The sequence below is a fragment of the Vicia villosa genome, unplaced genomic scaffold (assembly GCF_029867415.1).
Source record: "Vicia villosa cultivar HV-30 ecotype Madison, WI unplaced genomic scaffold, Vvil1.0 ctg.000325F_1_1, whole genome shotgun sequence".
NCBI lineage: Eukaryota > Viridiplantae > Streptophyta > Magnoliopsida > Fabales > Fabaceae > Vicia > Vicia villosa.
The window spans coordinates 900643-924426 of record NW_026705145.1 but is presented as its reverse complement, the minus strand read 5'-3'; the positions used below and the strand labels follow the sequence as shown (position 1 = coordinate 924426).

The 23784-nt window shown below is 33.8% G+C and overlaps 1 protein-coding gene across 1 annotated transcript; it reads right to left on the bottom strand.

Moving 5' to 3' along the window:
• Positions 1-2602: 2602 nt before the first annotated feature.
• Positions 2603-6508, bottom strand: LOC131626814 (leucine-rich repeat receptor-like serine/threonine-protein kinase RGI4). Its single transcript, XM_058897655.1, has 2 exons — positions 3471-6508; positions 2603-3306 (listed from the first exon to the last, which is right to left on the bottom strand). The coding sequence occupies exons 1-2, from the start codon at positions 6322-6324 to the stop codon at positions 2852-2854; spliced, it is 3309 nt and encodes a 1102-aa protein (XP_058753638.1). The 5' UTR covers positions 6325-6508; the 3' UTR covers positions 2603-2851.
• Positions 6509-23784: the final 17276 nt, after the last annotated feature.

Here is a 23784-nt window from a genome sequence, read left to right as displayed (position 1 = left end):
CTTTTCAAGTCTTGAGGTTAATCTGTGCTACCTATAACCTATCTCGTGTATTCTGGGCATGCTTTGTAATTTAAACTTTGTATATCAATATATTTCTGAGTTTTCTGTGATTTAGAGTAGTTAGCTAAGACTAGTAAGTTAAATTGTCTTTGAAGTTGTTGATTTCGCATAGGTCATTAGGGCTGATCATGGTATGGTTTTTTGAGAAAACAGAACTGAACCGAACTAGATCATAGTTAAAATTATTTGTATCGTACTGAACCGTTTCAATTTATTTATAACCAAACCGAACCAAAATTATTGATTTGGTATATCGTTTAGAAATTCCGAACCGTTAGAAAATATTTTTTTCAAACCGAACCATTTGATAAAGAACCGAACCGTTAATTTTTTTTTTTAAAAAAAATTAACTTGTTTTTAGTATTTTTCAGTTTCAATTTCGGTTCGGTTCGATTTCAATTTTGATTCGGTATATTTGTCATATGGTTTGGTTCTAGAACCTTTAGTACAATATGGTTTGGTTCACTAACTAAATATAACGGTTCGGTTATTTTAACTTTGGTTCAGTTTGGTTCACAGGTTTTTTTAACACCCCAACAGCTCATAGTATGGTTGCTCATTTAATTTGATCCTCAATCATTGATTTCGGTTTTGTCTATTAAGTGAAGGCAATAAATTTTTTATTTTTTATTTTTCAAATTGATGTGCTTGAGCCTGGCTTTTGTTTTGTCAATAAAACTACAGAATAATGTTGATTTTGAAGATGAAAATACAAACGATTAGGTCTTTTTTTTTTTATTACTGTAAGGACAATACTCAACTTCAAAAAGAATTTATGATAATGCATAATTATTGAATATGCATGTAAATGTTCTCAAATATGTAACTTGAAATATATATTCTCATTCTGATAATTAAAGTAGGTATCTAGTATTATGACCCATTACAATAACTTCAGTGGGACTTGGTAAATTGATCTAACTTATTTATTCAAGACTTAGTGTACCACATAGATGATCAAGGTTTTTGGCCAACCATTCTAGTAAAAGAACACACTCATAGTGAAAATGAACCATTTGATTTTTGCAAAGCAAGTTGCATGGTGCTTTACATTGCATTATAAAATGTGCTCCTTGCAGGATTCTCACCCTTTCAGGAGGCAAGAGAAGGATAAGGGTAGTGGGTCGAGGAAGCACCAATGCTTCAATAATCATCAACTTTCACAGATTTAGCTCCTCTATAGTCCCTACCTCTCATCAGAAAAATCTGAAAATTTAGACTAATCAACAATTAACAAATTGATGCTAAGAAGTTGAAATGGCTTTAAAAAACAATGACTGATGAGATAAATAAAAAAGCCAAATATTAGCTTGTGAAAGGATCAGCACCTTGGTTAAGATGATGTCATTAATTTCTTGTTGAGAAAACTAGAGGTAAGTATCATTACATAGTGCACAACTTGGACACCCAATTTGATGCCAAACTGGAAATTCATTATTAGTAGGGTCCATGCATGTTTCTTCAGAATGTAAGAAGAAGTGCAACATAACATGGATATGTATTGAAGCATGATCCATTGACACTTAATAATGTGACAACAAACTAGTCACTTCAATGCTTCCATTTGATCAATGTCAATGTCACATGGGATGGGATGGGATGGGATCAGAATACATGAATTGTACTGTCTAAGTACAATGAAAGACTACAGTATTTTGATACACCGAGGTTTAGATAATGCAGCATGTACAAAAATTAAGAATATCCTTCTTTGTGTGCCTAGTTTAGGAAATCGAGTGCTTTTGTGGTATGGAAAACATTGCATGGTGCTGCTCATATGCAAGTATTAACATTGCCATCCAATTACATTGGTAGCAATAAAGGTTATGAAGCACAAACACCGGAAACACAATAGTGACATGTCGACATCGGTAATAATTTTAAAAAAATAAGCAAATTAATTATAAGTATCAGTGTCGATTTTGACACAAACACACTTTTTTTAGAAGTGTCGGTGCTAGAGAGTTGAAGGGACTGATACTAGTTAATTGAGCATTAAAAGCTTTTAATCTTAACCAGATATCTATTATGTATATTTATATGGTCAAGATTTATTTCTGTCACAGTGTGACTCATAAATATATGCATGTAGAAAATTTAAATAGTCAATCTTAATATCTATACAAAAGATTGCATGATTAAAATAAACTCATCTAGTAATCTCACCAAATCCCATCTCATATGCTCAAGGAGAAGTTTTCAATTGCTGGAAAGTCTCTCAGACAGCACATGCATCTGCACCAGTCATGTGATATTGAACATGGGACCATGTGAAAATTGTTTTGAAAGGCTGGCTTGGATGTGCCTTTGTAGAGTAGTGTGGGGATGAGTGAGAGAGAGAGAGAGAAAGAGATAGAGATATATAGAGAGAGGGAGAGAAAGAGTCAAGAAATATTGTTCTATATCAAAAAATTACAAATACTAATATCCAAATTTCCCAATCATTGTTTCATCTTATTTAAGCCTTAAGGTCACTCTCTTCCTCATGTAGAGTAATATTTATTTATAGAAGTATAGAAACTAAAATTGTTAGGTACATGTCTAAAGAAAGAAATAATATTTATTTATATATACTCAATAATATATGGTTTCTTGAAATATGCAAAGTTACATTAAAAGGGTAGAAAATTACCACACTAGATTGCCATAAAATCACTAACTAATAATTCAAGGTCTATTTTGGCGTTGCAGTAGACTGACACGTGTTAGACATCAGACACGACTTTAATCTGTGGTGTCAGTGCTACATAGACCTGATATAACGTGTTCTTGCTCAACTGATTGAATTGAATCAACCGTCCGAGAAATTATAGGAACAAGTAGAAGATCCATGCGAAAGTACATTCTTAGGAGGTGGTGGAGAATTATGAGATGATGTTAAGCCTCCTAGTTTCAATACATCAGTGTCTGCTCTTGATGTCTCAACCGGTTTAATTTCCTTGAGCATTGCAACGACGTCTTTCATTGCTGGACGATCAGCCGCTCTCGTGCTTACACAGAGAAATGATACTGCTAAAGTTTGTAGCATTTCATGCATGGTAGGGTCAGCCCTTCCTCTGAGCTTTGTGTCGAGAATTTCAGAAGGATCGCCTTTGCTAGATAAATGGTTCCTAACCCATTGAACCATGTTTGCGCCTCCCGGAAGAGATGGATCTAAAGGGTGCCTTCCTGTTAAGACCTCAAGTAGAACCATACCATAACTGTAAACATCACTTTTCTCAGTTATAGGCTGCATTGATGCATGTTCTGATATTAACAGACAAAAAACAAAAATGAGTACTATTATCAAATAGTTAAGTGCTTATCATATAAGTGATTATGCATAAGTTATTTCTATAGCAAAAGATAAAATAAAGTCAAACTATTTTTATATAAGCTATAAGCTGTTTTCATAAGTTAAGATGATTTACCAGGAGCCATGTATCCATATGAACCAGCAAGGTAATGTCTTTGAGCTGGCTTCGAATTAGTATCATCGTCATTTTCAGTTGCGATTCTTGCTAAGCCGAAGTCAGCAAGGTAAGGTTGATAGCTTGGACCTAATAAAACATTCATGGCTTTGACATCTCCATGCAATATAGCAGGAACACAATCATGGTGCAAATATGCAAGTGCATGAGCCACACCTAATACAACATCATATCGTGTTTCCCATTCCGCTTTTCCCTTTCCCGAACCATGAAGTAACGAGCTAAGGCTTCCGTTGGGAAGATAGTCGTAAAACAGAAGCTTCAGATTCCTGTTGGATCCCCAACCGAGAAGCCTAATGATGTTCTTGTGTCGGATTGAGCCTAACGTTTGAATTTCGGAATTGAATGCTCCCGATTCTTCTGATGACCACATCTTTTTAACCGCAAGTGTTTCACCGTTTGGAATTGTTACCTTGTAAACAACTCCTGAACTTCCGGTGCCAATCACGTTGGACGATGTCAGATTCAAGACAATGTCGTCAATGGAGAGATCAAACTTTTGATACAAAGTCACCTCCCAACTTTCATTTTCCATGAGCGATTTTTCTGCCATGTGCGAACGAATCAAGACATAGACTGTGAGCAGAACTACCACCGCACTCGTGCTTAATAGAATAGACATAACAGATTTCATAACCGGTTTTGCATGTCCTTTGGATTCCATTCTATCACCAGGAGTTGCAATATCTCCAGCAATGTAAAGTCCTTCGTTTTCGGCAAGATCGCTAAGAGGGAGTTTACGAAAGAAAGGAGTGTTAGGTAACTTACCAGAGAAGGCATTGAAGGAAACATTTAACAAAACAAGATTTTCAAGGTCGGAAAGAGAATCTAAATTCCCAGAGAGTTTGTTATGTGAGAGATCAAGCACTCCGAGTTTTCTAAGACTCGAGAATTGTGATGGTATTTCACCAGAAAAATGGTTGAAACTGAGATTAAGAGAGATTTCTAGTGAAGGAATTAGACTCAATTCCTTCGGAATTTCTCCGGTGAAACCGTTGCTTCCAAGGTCTAGAAGCTGCAGCTTAGTACAAGACAAAATCTCTGATGGGATTCTTCCACTTAATTGATTCTTTCCTAAGTTTAGTTTGCTTAACTCGACTAACGAACCAATGGTGTGACTCAATTCACCTGATAGACTATTGTCGGACAAATCAATCAATTGTAGGCTTTTAGGAAGAGAATCTGGAATCGAACCGGTAAGACTATTCGAATGAAAGTCAAGAAACTCAAGATTTTGACATCCAGAAAGTGTTGAAGGAATCTCACCAACTAGATGATTGCTACTTATATCCACAAAATTCAAACTTTTCAAGTTACCGATCTCATTCGGAATGTCACCTGATATTCTATTGTGATTCAGTCTAAGTCTATAGAGGTTTGTGCAGTTTCCTATATCAGGTGGTATAAAACCCGATAAATCGTTGGAAATAAGCAAAAGTTTTGTGAGGTTCCTCAAATTGAATAGCTTTTTCGGTATTGTACCGATCAAATTATTGTAAGAAAGATCGAGTGATTGAAGTTCTTGACAATCCGAAAGACTATCCGGAATTTTTCCTGTTAACTTGTTCTGCCATGCAAAGAACAAATTCAAGCTTCTCAAGTTGCCAATAAGAGGAGGAATCTCACCAGATAGAGCATTGTTGTCAACTTCAAGTTGAGTCAATGAAACGCAATTTGAAATCTCGGCAGGTATGATACCCGAGAGATGATTCACACTCAGTTGAAGCTCTTGAAGATTTGAAAGCTCCCCGAGAATCTTCGGTATGCTACCTGTTAAAAGATTTTCCGAAAAGTCAATGACTTGAATCTCTTTGCACCTTCCAAGCTCTTCTGGTATAGTACCTACTAAATTGTTCTGCCATAAGAGTAAACTCTTCAAATTGTTGAGTTCTCCGATTTGAGATGGAATTGAACCCGAGAGCGAGTTCTGATACAAGTAAAGATTCTGCAACTCACTGCAATTTCCAATCTCTGGTGGAATCGAGCCCGATAAGAGAGTCGTGTAAATGGCTATAGTTCTGATTCTCTTCAGCATTTGGATCGAAGAAGGAATGCTTCCGGAAATACTTGTTTCTGCAAGGCCTAATAGGATCAAGTTTGTGCAGTTTCCAATCTCGAAAGGAATCTCACCTTTGAGATTCTTATTCCCACCAGCTCTAAACACTTGAAGCTTGTTCAACAAACCAACACTCTTTGGAATTTCGCCACTCAGATGATTATCATAGAGTGTAAAGTTCACAAGACTAGTTAGATTTCCAATGTCGGACGGAATGTCTCCTTCGAAGAAATTCGTGTGAAGAAACAAACTCTCAAGCTTGCTTAGCCTGCAAACTTCTTCTGGTATTTCACCAACCAAAGAGTTTCCACTTAGATCAACGACAGCGAGCTCGTGATAATCTCCAATCTCTTTCGGTATCCTTCCGGTGAGGTTTGTTGATGAGAGGATGAGTCTCTTCAAGGACTTCAGCGGCTGAAAATTCGAAGGCAACTCGCCTTGTAAACGCAACGATTTCAAGTTTATCTCTATCACATCTCCTTGTGGATTGCAAAACACTCCAAACCAGTTGCTGCATGGTGTTGTGGCCAAAGAGTTCCATGATGACAGTGCTTCTAAAGATTCTGAAGTATTGTTTAAGCTGTTTTTCCATGCTAGAAGAGCCTGTCCTTGTTCATTGAGTGGTGAGTAAGAGTAAGAAAATGGAATGAGAAGAAAAGAGTTTAATAAGAGAAACAAGGTGAAGGTGAAGGAGAAGTTTTTGGGAGAAAGTGAGAGATTCCTTAAGGTTTCAGACATTGTTGAGAGAATAGGACTGTTGATTTGTTTTGGGATTGTAGAGGGGGAAAACCCATGTTTTGTTTATAGAGGAAACAAGAGTATACAAGTTCTTGTTTCAAGAGCCACCTTCTTTATTTCTTTTTATTAATCTAATTGCTGTTTGTTTAATCATAATAATGAATAGATCATGTTTTCATGGTCTATAATATTCATATACATGTTCTTATTGCTTTTCATTCAGGTCAACTTTTCACTTTTCATCTTGTGGATTTTCACTCTCAATGGATTCCAACTTGTTATACTATCTCTTATTTACTCTTTCAGAGTTAGAGCCATTTTTTGAGGGGTGGTAAAACAAGCCCCATCCGCCGGGCATGTCCGTTTAACCCATATTTTTTTTAGGGTGGGACAGGATTTTAGGCGCGTACCCTCTAATTAGCCCGTCCCATCCTATTTTTTTTTCGGATTTTTACGGACATTAACATTAATTTTTGCAATTTTTCGACTTAAGCTGTGCAGTACCCGCCCAACTCCTCTCATTCTTTTGCTGGGCAGAGCAAAGTTTTAGATCCGCACCTTCAACATTGTCCGCTTCGTTTTTACGGACTTTTGTGGGACAGAGTTAAACAGAATGAGTGTGCCCGTTTGTCATGCTTTTGTAGGTAAGTCTCGTTTCGACCATATAAAAACTATTAGAGGTTCTATTTGACTACGATTTAACTGTAACAAATTTTGAACATGTGCGATAGTATGTCTTCCATGCGCTGAAAGAAGAACCTGGTTTCACTAATAGTAAAATATCATAGGTGAAAAAAATGGTGGAGCTGAAAATCATGTGAACAAGGTTTTGCTCCCCACATGGGCACTATAAATAGTAAGTTGTTTATTTTCTGCATTATTTGGTCACTACTTTTTATCCATCCAATATTTTAGTTTCTATGGTTGGTAAGAAACAAAGTATATGTCAGTAGCACACTACTACAACCCTAGGAATTTGTATGTAGAGAGATCTAGAATAGAACTAATGGGAAATTTAATTTCTTGCCTCACCAATTATTCTAGGTTGATTATCAAGAAATTGGGACATTAGGAATATTTTTTGAATGTTTTTTATTTTGGTCTGTTTTTGTGGTCCACCTATTTTTATGTGATGCAAGTTGTTGAGCCATAACTATCTATATAGTTGCTACCTTGTGCTTTTCAAAACTACAACTAGAAATTGAAAATAGATGATGTTATTGTTGGGTTTGTTTCTACTGTCAAAATGTAAGAAAAATATATTGAGTATCCATGTTGAACATGAGTGAAAACGAAATTTCTTACCTAAAATTGTGAATAACATGAGTATGCATGTTGTTTGTAGTTGAAGACATGATAGTGAGGTAAAATTTACATGGATCGTCACATTTTGATTTAACATGGCACCATGTTCTCTAACAACTAGATTTAACATAAGGACAATTTTAATTGATATGTGTTACAATTTCGGTAAAAAAATGTGATTGCGTGTCATATTTTGATTTTAACAAGCCATTCATATTTACTCGGAGTTGTTCATTACACTCTTAGTATTTCTCCCACACCTTATAAATTTTTAAAATTGGCTCTCAAATACCATTTGAATTGTAAAATCAGAACGCTTCAACAATACAAGAGACTAACTCCACATGAAAACATTTCTAATGTATAAATGAAGGTGTCTAGATATTGTTCTCCTTAACCGTCTGGATATTGTTATTCAGAAGCACTCTTTATAATAAAACAAACGCTTTTCCCTCTCCATTTAGTAGTTTTCAAAATCAAAATAGACGTAAATAGTATAGTAGTACAATAAGATCAACAAACACTCTTTGCGTGAGAAATAGTCAAATTCTTTCAATTTTTACTCTTTCACATTCAAACTTATTTTCTTAATAAATTTCATTCATTAATTCCTCACAGTAAGTTTAACCGCTTCACATCCGCATCAATTTCAAAAAGAGGAAGTTTGTAGTTGTTGATTATATACGTTGAATTAATTATCAATACCATGAGAAATGTATTAAATAACTTTACAGAATTTGAATGCGTCCAAAATATATCTCGAAGAATTTTTCCATCCTTACATACTTTATACCTAGATAAATAAGAATGTTCATCCAACATATTCAACAACTATTGCATATTCAAAATTTTATATAATTATGAGTAAATGGATTCAAGAAAATGTTATATGATTATGAGTAAATGGATTCAAAAAATTTTAGAGACTAAAAAAAAAGTTATATGATTATGAGTAAATGGATTCAAGAAATAGATATGAAAAAGAAGAAAAAAAATGTAACACTCTAGATGTTACTAACCGTAAAATGTCATTTTGTCAAAAATGTACAATTCAGACACCTTAATTCATTATCAAAGCTCATTTCAAATATACATGTCAATGTTTAGGGAATTGTGGTGCGTCCAAATTGTATAATCTAAATGATACAAAAGGGATAATTTTAAAAATTCATAGGATTTGAGAGAATTATTAAGTGTGTAATGAGCATTCCAATAAAATCTATTAAGACATATCCATCTAATAATTAATCCATCTATTAAAAATAAATTATTTAAAAATTGAATTCAATCCATCTATCTGAAGTGTTGCTCAAATACACCTTTACCATTTTTCTCAAACGCCATATACTCAATTTTTTTGTTATTTCTAATGCTACCATGATAAAAGGACATTGTAAAATACCCAAAAGGAATTAATTGGGATTCACTTTAAATGGTTTGTTTATATATAGATGGAAGAAGTGGCAGAGGAATCTAATGTAGAAATGAAGTGCACATGGAGATGATGAGAAACATTTTGAAAAAAGAATATGGTTTTAATAATATGCAAGATCTGGTCACCATGTCGGGTGGTCTTTACTATAAAAGAATTAATGAAAGGTATGCTGGCCTTGAGTGGAAGGGACAACATTGCACCTTCTTCATGTTTAAATATATTCACAAATCGACAAAACATTTATTATCTCTTTAAAACAATGTTAAAATCACGGGTTAAAACAATAAAATTTGAGATATTAAGAAAAATTACTTTCTTTGTTTTAGCCGAATTGTACTCCTAGGATTCTAAATATAGGTAGTGGTGGTAAAATGGGTCGTGGTCTGTCGGACCGACCGGTGCACCCGTCATAAAATGATGGGTAGGGTTGAGGCTTTAGACTCGCCGCCCATTAAAGCTCGCCCAATCAAAACTCTCTGTCCGCCAATGTTTGTCCTGCCAAAACCCGCCGCCCGCCAAAGTCCGCATCGCCTATTCGTCAATCTATCCGGTCTTAATTTCGCTCTTTTTTTAGTTAATTCTAGTAATTCGAATTCTTGATGGTTTGATTTATATATTTATTTGTAAATATGTGTAATATTTTTTTAAGTAAAATTTGTTAAAGAAATGTTTTATAAAAAATTGTTTTAAAAAATAAGTGAAAATTTTTATTGAAATTAAAAAAGTCTATTCTATTAAAAAATATAAAAAATAAATTAATAAAAGAATAGGCGGACAAATCCGCCGCCGACCAACCCACCACCTTAGCAGTGTAAATTTGATTTTTACGCCCATTTTTATTTGGTGGATTTGCCCGCCCTGTTTTTTTTTTTTTTTTTTTTTGCGGGCATAAGTAGGGCAGATGGCCTGTTTTGTCACTCCTAATCTAAGGGGTGATAAATCAGACATATCCGTCCTGTTTAGTTCCTAATACAAAAACCTAAAAAAAACTGAACAGAATGAAATATGTATTAGGTAGATGTAAGTTCAAAATCTTGATATGTCCTTAAAAAAATTAGGGTCGGGTGGGGCAAATTGGCATGCACCGCACTATTTTAACCTAAAAATTATAAATATATTTTAATATTTGTGTTTATATAAATTCGTAAAAATTATAATAAGCCGTACGAATATATTAGAATATTTGAGTTTAAAATTTTAATTTATTTTATAAAAAATGCAGGTAAAACAGACCCGATATATTCTCTTAAGTTTATAAAATACATTATTTATTTTAACTAAATAATTGAGATGAGAATATGTGTAGTTTACGTTTTGTTTTGATTTATAGCCTATCTGATCAGATTTTTGAGATCAATAGAAGATGTGTTTTTTCAAAGTAAAAGGGTTGTTAGGTGTTGGTTTTATGGTACGGTAAAATTCCAAAAGTGATAGGAAGGATAAAAGCTGTTATTTGCTTTTTGAAAGAAGCACGTTGTAAAATTCATAAGTCTCTCCTTTTACTAAATTTGTGAAAATTTTGATAAAAACACTAGCAAAAACTTATTAAAGAAACCACTATAGCTAAAGAATTATATAAAAAAAAAAAGAATAAAACAAATTATTAGTTTGCTATTTTTTTTTATTTCAAAAAGTTTTTAATATGAGAAGTTATTTGAATACCTTTAAAATTTCCAGAGTTTTTTTTTATTTATAAAAAGATAAATTTATTATGTTAAAATCTTTAATAAAAATTATGTATAAGTGGTTCTAATAAAGATTATCTAAACAGTTATTGTCGCTCTTATAAATATTAATTTAAGACAAAATATTTTTTTTTGTCCTGTATGTTAACTTCGGAGTTTATTTTGGTCTCTTAATTTTAAAAAGTTCTATATTGTCTCCTAACTCTTCAAAAGGTATCATGTTGGTCCTTTTTGTCTAATTAGCGACGGAAAAACTCAAAAATCGGTCGCTGAATTAGTCGTTAATATGACAAAAAGAACTAAAAGGATGATTCTCCATACTGATAAGTCTTTTATATGATAATACTTGTGACGATCTTTCAAAATATTTTTCTTCGCATAATGAAGATTCTTCAAATGTATTTTAGTTAATTTCCTTATTCTTAAGAAGTTGAATTAATTCTTTGAGTTTCATGATGATTTTCTTTTTGTTTGATCTTTCCTAGAATTCATCAACAAATTTTCTATCTTTGAAGTCAAGTGATGAATAAGGTATCTAATACTAGTTCTTGTATTTAAGACATTTGTTAGAATCAAAATTTATGAACTTAATCCAATATTTGAAAACCATCCTTCACTTGTACTTTGGTGTCTCGTTTTCTTAGATACATGTGTTTACCGTTATCATCTCAGTTGAAACTTCATAGATTTTCTTAAGGGTGTCTCACACTTCTTTAGTTGAGTTAAAGTTAAAAACATGACAAAACTCTCTTGTGCTTAACACTTTGGTCATCAAGTACTTAGATTTAAATCCAAGTTACACTTTTCTCTTTTATGTGGTCCACAAATAACTTCTTTTATCTATTAACTCATTATCAACAAAATGAATAGGGAGAAAATGACTATCTAAAACAAAACTCCATAGATCACAATCAATAGAATAAAAAATATTATTATTCTCTCTTTTTATATATCAAACCTCTCACTATCAAACAATGAAGATGGATTGATGAATTGTCTCTTGTTAAATGAAGAAGTATTTAAAGTCATCATACTACCTCATGAGTCGGTTAATCTTATAACAAAAGCTACGTTTTTATGTCACTTGTTAACAAGGTGACTCCAAATAGAAGTTGGAGGGGGGGGGGGGGGGGGTAAGGGTGAACTTTGTTGATTAATTATAATTTTTTATTTAAAACAATTATTTTGATTTTGACAATCACATAGAGATAAGGGAGTGTAAATAAAGAAAGAATATTGAGATGAAGATAGAGATACATACCATAAATGGTATAAACAACAAAAATAAAAGAGAGAAGAGATAGAGAGAGTAAACCAAGATTTATATAAGTTTGACCTAATCACTTGGCCTACTCATATCCTCAAGAGTTTCCTCTTGAGAATTCCACTAAACACATTTGAGCTTTTTATATGATTTTTCCCAACTCTTCAACAACACACTAATAGAACTTTTTACACTATCAAAGCTCAATAACCAACATACGTAGCTTTTTTTCGGGTTTCGCTCATCAACCTGTTAGGGGTGAATTAATGGTATTTTCATGTGTTGGTATAACTATTTTCAATTCTAAACTTAAGCAAATTGTGATAGTTTCATGGGTTTTTCGGTAAGAATTGAACTTTATAAGTTTAGTTCGAGTTGTAAAACAAATCGAATTACTTTGGGTACTATTGATGCAGGTTTGGAGCTGAAAACTAGCCTTACAAGAGCATGAAGAGGAAAGGAAGCTGGAAGAATCAAAAGAAAAGCAAAAAGGAGAATTTCTAGCAAGGCGGCGCCGCACCAGACCCGCTGTTTTGGGCCGCGCCGCGGAGACGGTGTATCCAGCCAAACTCTTATAAATAGAAGCCCTACCTGCCAATTAAAGGGTACAATTTTTGGTGAACGAAATTGGGAGAGAAATTAGATTCTGAAGCAGAGGGCAACAATTGAAGGTGGATTCTACATCAATTGAAGAGATTCTCTTGATCATGATGAATACCTCAATCAAACCTTGTGTGTTCTTCATATCAATGGAGAGCTAATCCTCTTGTGTTGAGTTTAAGGTAGTAGTTAACCTATGATCATACAATACCATTGATTAATTCTTGTGAGCAATTGTTTGAGTTTATTATCAATAAGAAACCTTATTTTTATATTAAATTATTGTTGAATCTTTGATCGAAAGAAAAGGTTTAAACTTTTGCCCTAGGTTACTATATTGATTCAGTCATAATTTTCAGAGATGGAATTGTGAATGAGTTTTCATAATTATCGTGCTTTATTACTCTTATCGATATTGATATTCTGAGAGATTGAATCTCATAACGGTAAAAGGTTATCTAACTTGATCTGCAGATATGGGATCAAGTTTGAGGATAAATGAAGATAATAATTCAAACGATGGTTCACTTACGATTTAATTAATAAATTGCATAGGAATAGGTTGATGAACCCTAAAGCTCAACATACCTCCTTTATTGTTAACTAATTTTTAGCATTATTGTTTTAATAATTATTTATGTTTAAAAGTCAATTTAGGATAATACAACAAAACCACCTATTTTTACTCACTCAAAATAATCAGACTATAGAACGGAAGTGATATTAAACCAATCCCTGTGGATACGATATATAAAAAATATTTACCCACAAATACTTTCAACAAATTGGCGCCGTTGCCGGGGATTGGTGTCAATATTGCATGCATTACAATAGTCTTATAATTTTGAGCGTTGTTAATTTATTCTAATTTTGTTGTTTCACTCATTTATTAGTTTTGCAGAAATTGGTCTCTCACTTTTGAGCCCTTGAAAGTGTCGACCGTCGAGCTTAAACGACGTTAAACAAAGCGCTTTTTGGGAGGCAACCTAACACCGTAACTCTTTTATTTAATTTTTGCATTTCAATTTCGCAATTTTTATTTGCCCCAATTTAGAATGATTAGTACCTAGAACATAAAGAAAAGCTCAAGTGGAGCAATGAGAGTATCAATAATGGAGCAACATGCATTTGAATGGTAATGATAGATTTCTTTTTGAAAAGCGGCAAAACAGGTAAAATTCTGTCAGTCCCTAACTCTGGATATGAATATGAAACTTAAGTTGCTGGTAAATTTCATTGGAAGTTTCTTTATGGTACACCTCAATTGTTGGATCAGTTTATCCCTTAACCATTGTGAGGAAAGTCTTCCACTTTTTATAAAATGCAGGAGACCAACAATCTTTTTGACATTTTTGTATCATGCTAAACCATAGTTGTGCATCATCTTGTGAAAATCTGTTAAAGTGACTAAGGAAATTGTTTCAAATTGAGAGTTGCTTAGCCCAATCTGTTCTTAATTTTCTGTTGTGAGAGTGTGATCCTTTGCCAACCGTTCTTTGAGCCTGAGATCAAGAAAAAAAGAGATGAAATTCAAAAAAAAATTGAATCTTGATCTCAATGAAAAAATTTGTTGTTAAAACATCAACCACAATCTTTGGTGATGTGTTTTCTTCCTTAAACCTTCTTAGAAACTAGGGGAGCATTCATAAATCAGATAAGAGGTTGAAATCCAAGTTGGGGAGAAGAAAGCAAAAAAAAAAAGAGAATAAGTTGAAAAAGGGCAAGAAAAGAGAAAAGCTTTACAGTTGAATAAAATGGAACAAGAAGAAGTTCCAAGAAAAAAAAGAGGAAAAAGAATCTCAAAATTCAAACTGTGAAAGCAAGAGAAAGTGGTTAGGAAAATGAGTTGCAAAGGTAAACAGAATCAAGAAGACAAAAGAGATAATTAGAATGCTTCCCTAGATAGGATACCCTTTGAATATCTTCTTTTTCTTTGAATCTAAACCACATTACAACCCTAGAAAGACCTTTCGATTTTCAAATTTCACAAGATTTGATGCTATTTTTGGTAAACGTATGATATGAGTAATTGTTGATTTGATTGTTTGGATGAGTGTTCAACCCCTCTTCTATTCATCAGATCCTTTAATGAGAGTGTTAGTGTTGGTCTAACTGTTATTGTGTAGTGTTTTGAACCTTCCTGTGGCAGTTTATTTGTGAAGTTTGTTTCATATGCATATCCTGACTTTAGGGCATGATGAATTGTGCTTGAATTGACCTTTGATTTGAACCATTCGAATGTGTTTAAAAGAAAACTTGTTGCATGATTGTCGAAGAATATCATTGACTTCACTAAGGTGAGTACTTTTGTTTAGGGACAAACAAAATTCTAAGTTGGGAAGAGTTTGTTAGGGGTGAATTAATGGTATTTTCATGTGTTGGTATAACTATTTTCGGTTCTAAACTTAAACAAATTGTGATAGTTTCATGGGTTTTTCGGTAAGAATTGAACTTTATAAGTTTAGTTTGAGTTGTAAAGCAAATCGAATCACTTTGGGTACTATTGATGCAGGTTTGGAGCTGAAAAGTAGACTTACAAGAGCATGAAGAGGAAAGGAAACTGGAAGAATCAAAAGAAAAGCAAAAAGGAGAATTTCTAGCAAGGCCGCGCCGCGAGGGATGCAAGCGCGCCGCGCCAGACCCACTGTTTTGGGCCGTGCCGTGGGACTCTGTGCCGCGCCGCGGAGACGGCGTATACAACCCAACTCTTATAAATAGAAGCCCTAGCTGCCAATTAAAGGGTGCAATTTTTTGTGAACGAAATTGGGAGAGAAATTCGAATCTGAAGCAGAGGGAAACAATTGAAGGTGGATTCTACATCAATTGAATAGATTCTCTTGATCATGAGGAATACCTCAATCAAACCTTGTGTGTTCTTCATATCCATGGAGAGCTAATCCTCTTGTGTTGAGTTTAAGGTAGTAGTTAACCCATGATCATGCAGTACCATTGATTAATTCTTATGAACAATTTTTTGAGTTTATTATCAATAAGAAACCCTGTTTTTATATTAAATTATTGTTGAATCTTTGATCGAAAGAAAAGGTTCAAACTTTTGCCCTAGGTTACTATATTGATTCATTCATAATTTGCAGAGATGGAATTGTGAATGAGTTTTCATAATTATCGTGCTTTATTACTATTATCGATATTGATATTCTGAGAGATCGAATCTCATAACGGTAAAAGGTTATCTAACTTGATCTGCAGACATGGGATCAAGTTTGAGGATAAGTGGAGATAATAATTCAAACGATGGTTCACTTACGATTTAATTAATAAATCGCATAGGAATAGGTTGATGAACCCTAAAGCTCAACATACCTCCTTTATTTTTAACTAATTTTTAGCATTATTGTTTTAATAATTATTTATGTTTAAGAGTCAATTTAGGATAATACAACAAAACCACCTATTTTTACTCACTCAAAATAATCAGACTATAGAACAACAGTGATATTAAACCAATCCCCGTGGATACGATATATAGAAAATATTTACCCACAAATACTTTCAACACAACCTTTAAACAAATATTTTACACAAGTAAAGCTCAAAAACTTACAACCAAGCTTTTATACGGGTTAAGCGTGCTGTTGAAGCGGTAAAGCGACAACAAAAAGTAAGTATTTATTTAGTTTTATCATATCGTCTCCACAGGTATTAGTGCGATTGATTTGTCGTTCGACAATTTCTCGCCTTAATGAATTAGGGTTAAAATGGGTTAAAACGGTAAATGCGGGAATTAAACTTATGAACATAAAAAGAATTCATTCTTCAGAGAGTATAGAACTCTCGGGTTTGCATATCATCTACCCTATCAAATACTTAAACTTACTACCCAATTGTACTCAACCTAAATCACTCGCCAATATTATCACGTATCATACATAAGTTATCTCTAACGCAAAGTGAGATATCAACCGTATCGCTCGCGGAGGCGATCTCTCAGCCTAACACAAACAACACGGAAGCATTAAGCTTCGATACACAAGTGAAAACTAAGACTTAATCTATATCTATAATTAAAACCGAATAGATTTCCATCCTAAATCCGGCATCGAACCGTCCATTTTTGCAACAACCAAAACCCAAATAAAGAAAGCAATCATCAACATCGATTCATAAAATGAGTTTCATACAACACCATGAGCAATAAATATACATATAATCAAGGTAAAGTTGCATAAAAAATCCAACAAATAGAGATTACAAAGAGAAGAGAAGAAGAGGAACCAAACATTTCTTAGTTTGTCAACACTAATCAATGAGAAATTCGTCCTCAGATCATCCAGATGCAAACTCAAATGTTGTTTTCTAAGCTCTAAACTATCAAGAATGAAGGTTGATGAGTTGGGAAAAAAATACCCCAAAATATAACCTAAAAAATGGGTATTTTGGCCCTTGTAACGTGTTTCTGCCCAGTTGATCTCGCTTTGCATTAGCAGAGCTCGCTAAGCGAACTCTGGTGCAACTTGGAAACTTGTTTCAGCCATAACTTGAAAATCGTAACTCTGATTTGCGTCCGGTTTGAAGCGTTGAAAAGCTTATTCAACGATCTAACTAAAAATGACTAAATTTCAACCAAATTTATGATTTTTATCATCCTTATTTTTTAGCCTTATTCTTTGATGAATTGTTAAGCATTGCAACCTTGAAGCTTTGCCTTTGACCTTTATTATTTAATGCTCCAACCATACATGAATACCTACAAAATGAATGAAAAATTATTAAACGGTACATAAATGAATCTAAAACTCGAAGAATACGTAATATGTACAAATATAATAAAAACGTATGCATTCACACACAAGTTAAGGAAAAAGAGACGATAAGTGCCGCAAAACTATATACAAAAATAGCTACAATTTGACACTTATCACTTACGACATTTTAAAAATGATTCCACAAGAGAACAATACTCCTTGATCGATAAATTAAAGCATAACATTGATTACAACAAAACTCTCACAAGGGATTTTTGGTCTTTTGACGCTACGATAATCTTTGTGAAAAGCAAATATAAAAATATAGAGAGTAGAAGAAAGATATAAGGATTTCTATTTAGAATTTTTGTGTAGAATGAAATGAGGAGAAATCTTCTTTTTATAGGAAAAAAGTTGGCTCAAAAAGAAAATGACCCGTGAGCCATTTCAATTACTTAATCGATTAAACCTAGCTGATAATTTATTATGAGCTCTCAAAATACGATAACCCTGATCCAAAAATGAAAACCCTAAAACAATTAGATGGTTTAATCGATTAAAAGGTATTTTAATCAATTAAGAGATCATTTACCTAGATCTAATATATTAAACAAGTCCTTAATCAATTATGCAGTGTAAAGACTTTGATAATTTATGAGAACTACTTATTAATAAATTCCACACAAGTCTTGATAGGTTTTCAAGAGGTCTTATGAAATCAGAGAGGATTTAATAAAACTTTTTTGTGTGTTTTATTTACATGGTACTTCAAGACTTACTCTTAACCTTTTACATTTAAACTGACAATTCTAAGGTGCTAAGCGTAGGATTTGACGGGATTTCACACTTCACAATTCCATATATTCAAGTTCCCTTTATAGATACAACAATGACTTAGCACCTCAACTGAAAATTAAGTCTTCTTACTGATGAGGCTTGGGATATCTTCTTGACAAGGTTCCATCATCAAAAGCTTTTACTTTATAGTTAAAGTTAATTCCCCTTGTCAAAAAGATATCCTACATCCTTAATTTATTTGACTTATGGAGTTGTTATCTTCAAAATTATTTCATCAGTTGTTATCATTAAAACTAATTATCATGGTTGTAAGCACATATATCCACAATTTTATCTCTAGAGAAACTACCTTCTTTGGACATATATTTTCTTTTACATCTATACCACATAATCCTACCAAAGTATCTTTTAAAATCCCACCATCATTGATCCTTACTTTTATTTTCCCCTTTAAATGACATCTTATCCCAACCTTCTACAAATACAACCAATCCTTAGTCCCTTGGAACAACCAATTTCCTCGTGTTCACTAAGACTAGTAATAACGATATCCCATTCCCTTGAGAAAACTTTGTATAAATCGATTAGAAATATCAAGCCTTATTCCTAACATGATGACTATTATTGTAAATTTCTTAGAGATAAAGGTTATAATGCTTTGACCACTAACACATAGTAAAGAATTATAGTTACCTAAAGGGAAAAAATATTTAAATAAAAACATTCAAATAATGAAAGTTCATCTTTTGAATGCTTTTGATTTAAATATTATTTCCTTTTACCACCTAGAGCCAGACAGAAGGGTGGTGAAACAGGTTGGACCCACTGAGGCTTTCCATTTAACCTGCCATTTTATGCAAGTCGAGCAAACATTTCCCACTGCCTCATATTCTTTTCCCGCCCATCCCTCTTTTTGGCGGGCTTTGACAAACACAGTCCTAAACGGGGTGGCCATGGCTTTCTCCACTATTAGGCTTTATGGGTGACAGATCCCCCCCACCTCATTTTTAGGCGGGCCGAATCATTATTTTTAGCCTTCACTCTCTACTTTGATCCCCACCTACCCCCATTTTTGGAGTGCTTTGGCGGGGAAGTCTTAAATGGGACGGGCACACCCATTTGTCACCTCTACCTAAAGGTGGTCCATTGAAACCAAATATATATTTCTACTAATCAAAAAAATTAAATTTATTCTTAATTCACTATAGATTTTAGAAATTATCTTGAAACAAAAGTTTTAATCACCAAGACTTCAGTATTAAATACTCTTGGAAATCAATAACAACATAGGATAATATGTTCATTAGCATGCTTAATTTAGGAGTACTAAGGAAAACCTAAACCAATATCATCTCTGCCATCTTTACTATCAAATTTTATACACAAACAATTTTAGTTAGTTATCTCTTTTACCAATTCAAAAAACCAAAGAAAACCTTTTGTTCAACTAGTTAAGAAACTTACAATTAAATATTATTAATAGTCTCTGAGTTTGATACTCGCCAACTCTTATCATTTATCGATAACTTGTAACGATTCTATACACTTGTTGAAACTACAATTAGTATAACTAAATTTCCTCCTCATAAAAATAGTTATTGGTTGCAAATGGCTATTTAAACTTAAATATCGAGCATACGAGTCAATTGATAGGTGCAAGACTCATTTAGTTGCCTAGGGTTTCAACCAAACATCTAGCCTTGTCTATTTTAAAACATTTAGCCATATAGTTAAGATGACTAACATTTGCATCTTTCTCACATTTTCTTCATCATCTAATTGACAACTTGACAAATTAAATGTAACCATTCCCTTCTTGCATGGTTATCTAAATGAGGAAGTTTACGTGAAACTTCCTCTACTCTTGGTTCCTCATGCAAGAAAAGGTTATGCAAGTTCAATAAATAAATTTATGTCTTTAAGCCAACTAAAAGGTGGTGAAATACAAAATTAACTACTAGTTTCGTAGATTTAAATTACATTCAATCCAAGAGTTTTATTATTCCTTATCAACCTAAACTATTTCCATTGGTTTTACTTGCACTTTAATATATGTGTTGGGTGAGAATATGGATATCAATGGTCTATAACGGGGAAGGGGGTTGAATAGACTTTTTCCCAATTAGAAACTTTTAAAAACAATTTTAGGTCCCATGTACGAAATCAAAGATTTTAAAAATAGAACGGAAGCAAATCACAAAATGAGAAAGCTTGGAAGCATCTCAATGAATCAATCCATATGAAATGGTACAAGATATCCTATATGCATTTGAATGCTTCTAATGCAAGTTAATCACAAGACTACTCAAGTAGTTTTTAAATAGCGTTATTTCAAAACACATAGCTCATAGATTCTAACAAGACATAATTAAAGTCATGATACTTCAATAAGATTGATACACCACAAATCTAAGCTTATACATTAAGACTATAAGAAAAGTCTAAATTATGTGGTATACAATTAATGCAATAAATAAAACAATCCAATAGCATGGTAATATGGATACTAGAAAAGTAAAAGAGGTAAGGGAAGAAGAAAAAAATACACAACAATATATAGTGGTTGACTGTCGTCCTCGCATTGCCTACTCCACTCTTTAATGGTGTTAATACCATCGAAAAATAATCACGATCTTCCACTATTTTGATAAGTTTAAATATACCATTTTGATTACAACGAACTATCATACGATAATTCCTTTTGTTGATGCAAACAGTAAAACTACTAATAAAAGTCAAGCTCACAAAAGACCTTGATCCAATGATTCTTCACATGCACAATAATTCTGCTCCAAGTATTCGTGTGTAGCTATCAACCCCTTGATCCTACTAATTTCTTCTTCTGAATGATTTTCATGGCTAAGTACTCATTGGACAACTCCCAACTTTGTCTGCGACCTATCATTCTCCAACTCCACCAAGAATGGACAACTTCCATCCTCGCCTTACGGATAGTTGATAATTGATCTCGCCAAAGTCTTGGATTATAATGGAAACTATATTCTTGGTGAATAACAATGAACACCAAATTGCATTCAAGAAACGATATTGCACCTTTTACAAACAACAAACTTCACAAAAAACATTAATAACACTAATGTGCCACTAGTCTCTCTCAACACTCAATCTTTAGTGATGAAGGTCATTAACATAGGAACAAGACTAAGGAGGAAGATGATGAACAGTGCCAAAGTATCTCACAACAGTCTACAAACAAAAGGTGTTAGTCAAGTGGTTTAGATAAGGGTGAATGAAACACACACACACACACACACACAAGGTTCTCTCAAGTTTCTAGATGAATGGGTCATGGGTTTGATTTTTATCAAGAAATTGATTAACCATGAACATATACAAGATTAATCAACTTCCCCTCTCTAATCCACTCAAACACAATAACAAATTGCACAAGAACAATATGTAACAAAAAAGAATGAATTATATCATGAACTCATTGTCAAGAAGTTGTAATAGTGAAGAAGAAAAAGAATCATGATGATATGGATGGACACGCAAAGAATAGAAAACTAAATCATATTTTGTCTCTATGTGTATTACCATATGTCTCACACTTGTTGCATCTTTTATATAGAGAAACATCTATTTAAATAAAGATGGAAAACTGGATTTCGTTTAAAACGTAATTCGAATTAAGAAGGAAATACAATTTGAATCATTTTGAGCAGGCCCTAAAGGGGTGTTTTCAAAGCTCATAAGTCGAATCAAGGATAACACATGATTTGAATCAAGTGAGGCTATGATTCGAATCAAGAAGGAAATGTAATTCGAATTAATTTGTCCAAATTTTTTTTCCAATTTTCAAAGGTGAGTCATTCCAATCAGAAACAACACATGATTCAAATCAAATACTAAAACATCCAAATTTAAAAGGTTCTAACTTGTGATTCAATCTATGCATGTGGAGATGGCAAAATAGTAATAACATGGGCTCAAAAAGGAAATGTCAATCCGGAAATTATCATTATTGAAATGTAGATGGTTCTTAGTGGTACAATCTAATAACAAAGCTGAAGCGATTATACATAAATTCAAATGATAAAAACGTACAAGCACATGTTAAGTGCCAGATTGTAGTTATTTTGTGTATGTAAATAGTGGCACTTATCAATGCTTTTTGTTAATACCGTTTTAATAATTACCCGTTTTTGTGTAAATACGTATACTTTGTGAATAGATGTATTTTCATACACTTTTATACCGTTTGATAGTTTTGTTGTATTTTTGTAGGTATTCTTGCGTTTTCGGAGCCTTGAGGAATAAAGTGTCGAAGACACGGCTGCGAGAGCAAAGAGAAAATAATTCTGCTGTTCTGGTGCAGGGCGCTTCGCGCGCTGTAGGGCGCGTCGCGCCCTCTTTGAGTTTGAAGAACATAGTCTGACAGAAGTTAGGGCGCGTCGCGCCGGATTAGGGCGCTTCGCGCTCTAGGGCGGTTTGGTAAATTTATACAGGGCGCGTCGCACTGAAACAGGGCGCGTCGCGCCCACTGCGAAACTCAGTTTTGTATAAATAGTTAATAACAGATTTTTTAGGTTTTTTATCACCTCTTCTTGACAAGTTGAGCTCTGATCCTTTTTTGGTAGTTTAGAGGCTTAGGAAACACCATTGGATGCGACGTCATGTGGATTGATCATGGATCTGACTCGATTTCATTGTACCGGTGAGATCTTTCCGGTTCATCTTCTCTCTTCCCTTTGTTTCATTCCAATGGTGGGTGTTGTATGTATGTTTCTACTCTTATTGTATGTATATTTGTGGATCTTGGGATCGTTTATATATTCGCTTTACAAATCATCATTGTTGTTGTTCTTGATCTTTTTGCTTAAATGCTCTGGATTTGTGTTGTTGCAGACATGGACACCATAGATCTTGATTAGGAATGATAACTGTTAGTTTCTGGGTTGCAGACATGGATTCAGGACTAACAATCGTAGTGGGTATCGAGTCTAATGCCTCCGTGTTGTTGGTGTCGGTGGAGAAATCGCTGATGTGAATAGTACGGTTGAGCTTTCGTCGGTGTTGCAGACATGGACACCGATGTGGCATCTCGAGTGATGCCCGGTGATGTTGATGCGTATTGTGAGTGTCGAGCGATAGATCTTCAGATTTAAGTATTCGACGAGTAGAACTAAATGCAACTCCATAACTATTTCTCTTAGACTATTGAGATTGTTTATCTGCTTTTATTTACTTTTCCCGCATTTACTTTTCCGCACCCAAATCATGAAACTTAGAACGCGAGATAGTCGAACGGCAGTTCTTCTCACCAATCTCTGTGGACACGATAATTCCCGGATGAATACTTCCAAATCTTTTGTTGCTTGCCGCTCTACCGCTTCAACAAAATGGCGCCGTTGCCGGGGATTGGTTGAGATTAATCGCATTGCGATGGTTTTATGTTTTAAGTTTCGTTTGTTAAGTGTTTGGGCAGGTCATTTTCTTTAGGTTGCGTTTGAGGCGAAAGCATTGGCGTACCGCGAGGAAGTTTCTTACCATTCGCGAAACAATAAAGGCGTCGAGCTAACGACGTTAAACGAGCGCTTGTTGGGAGGCACCCCAACGGTTTTATTTTTCTGTTTTTCTGTAATTGAGTTGTGTAGGTATTAAGTGGTGGCTCACTGGAAAAACTATCTTTTTAGACTGGTCTGG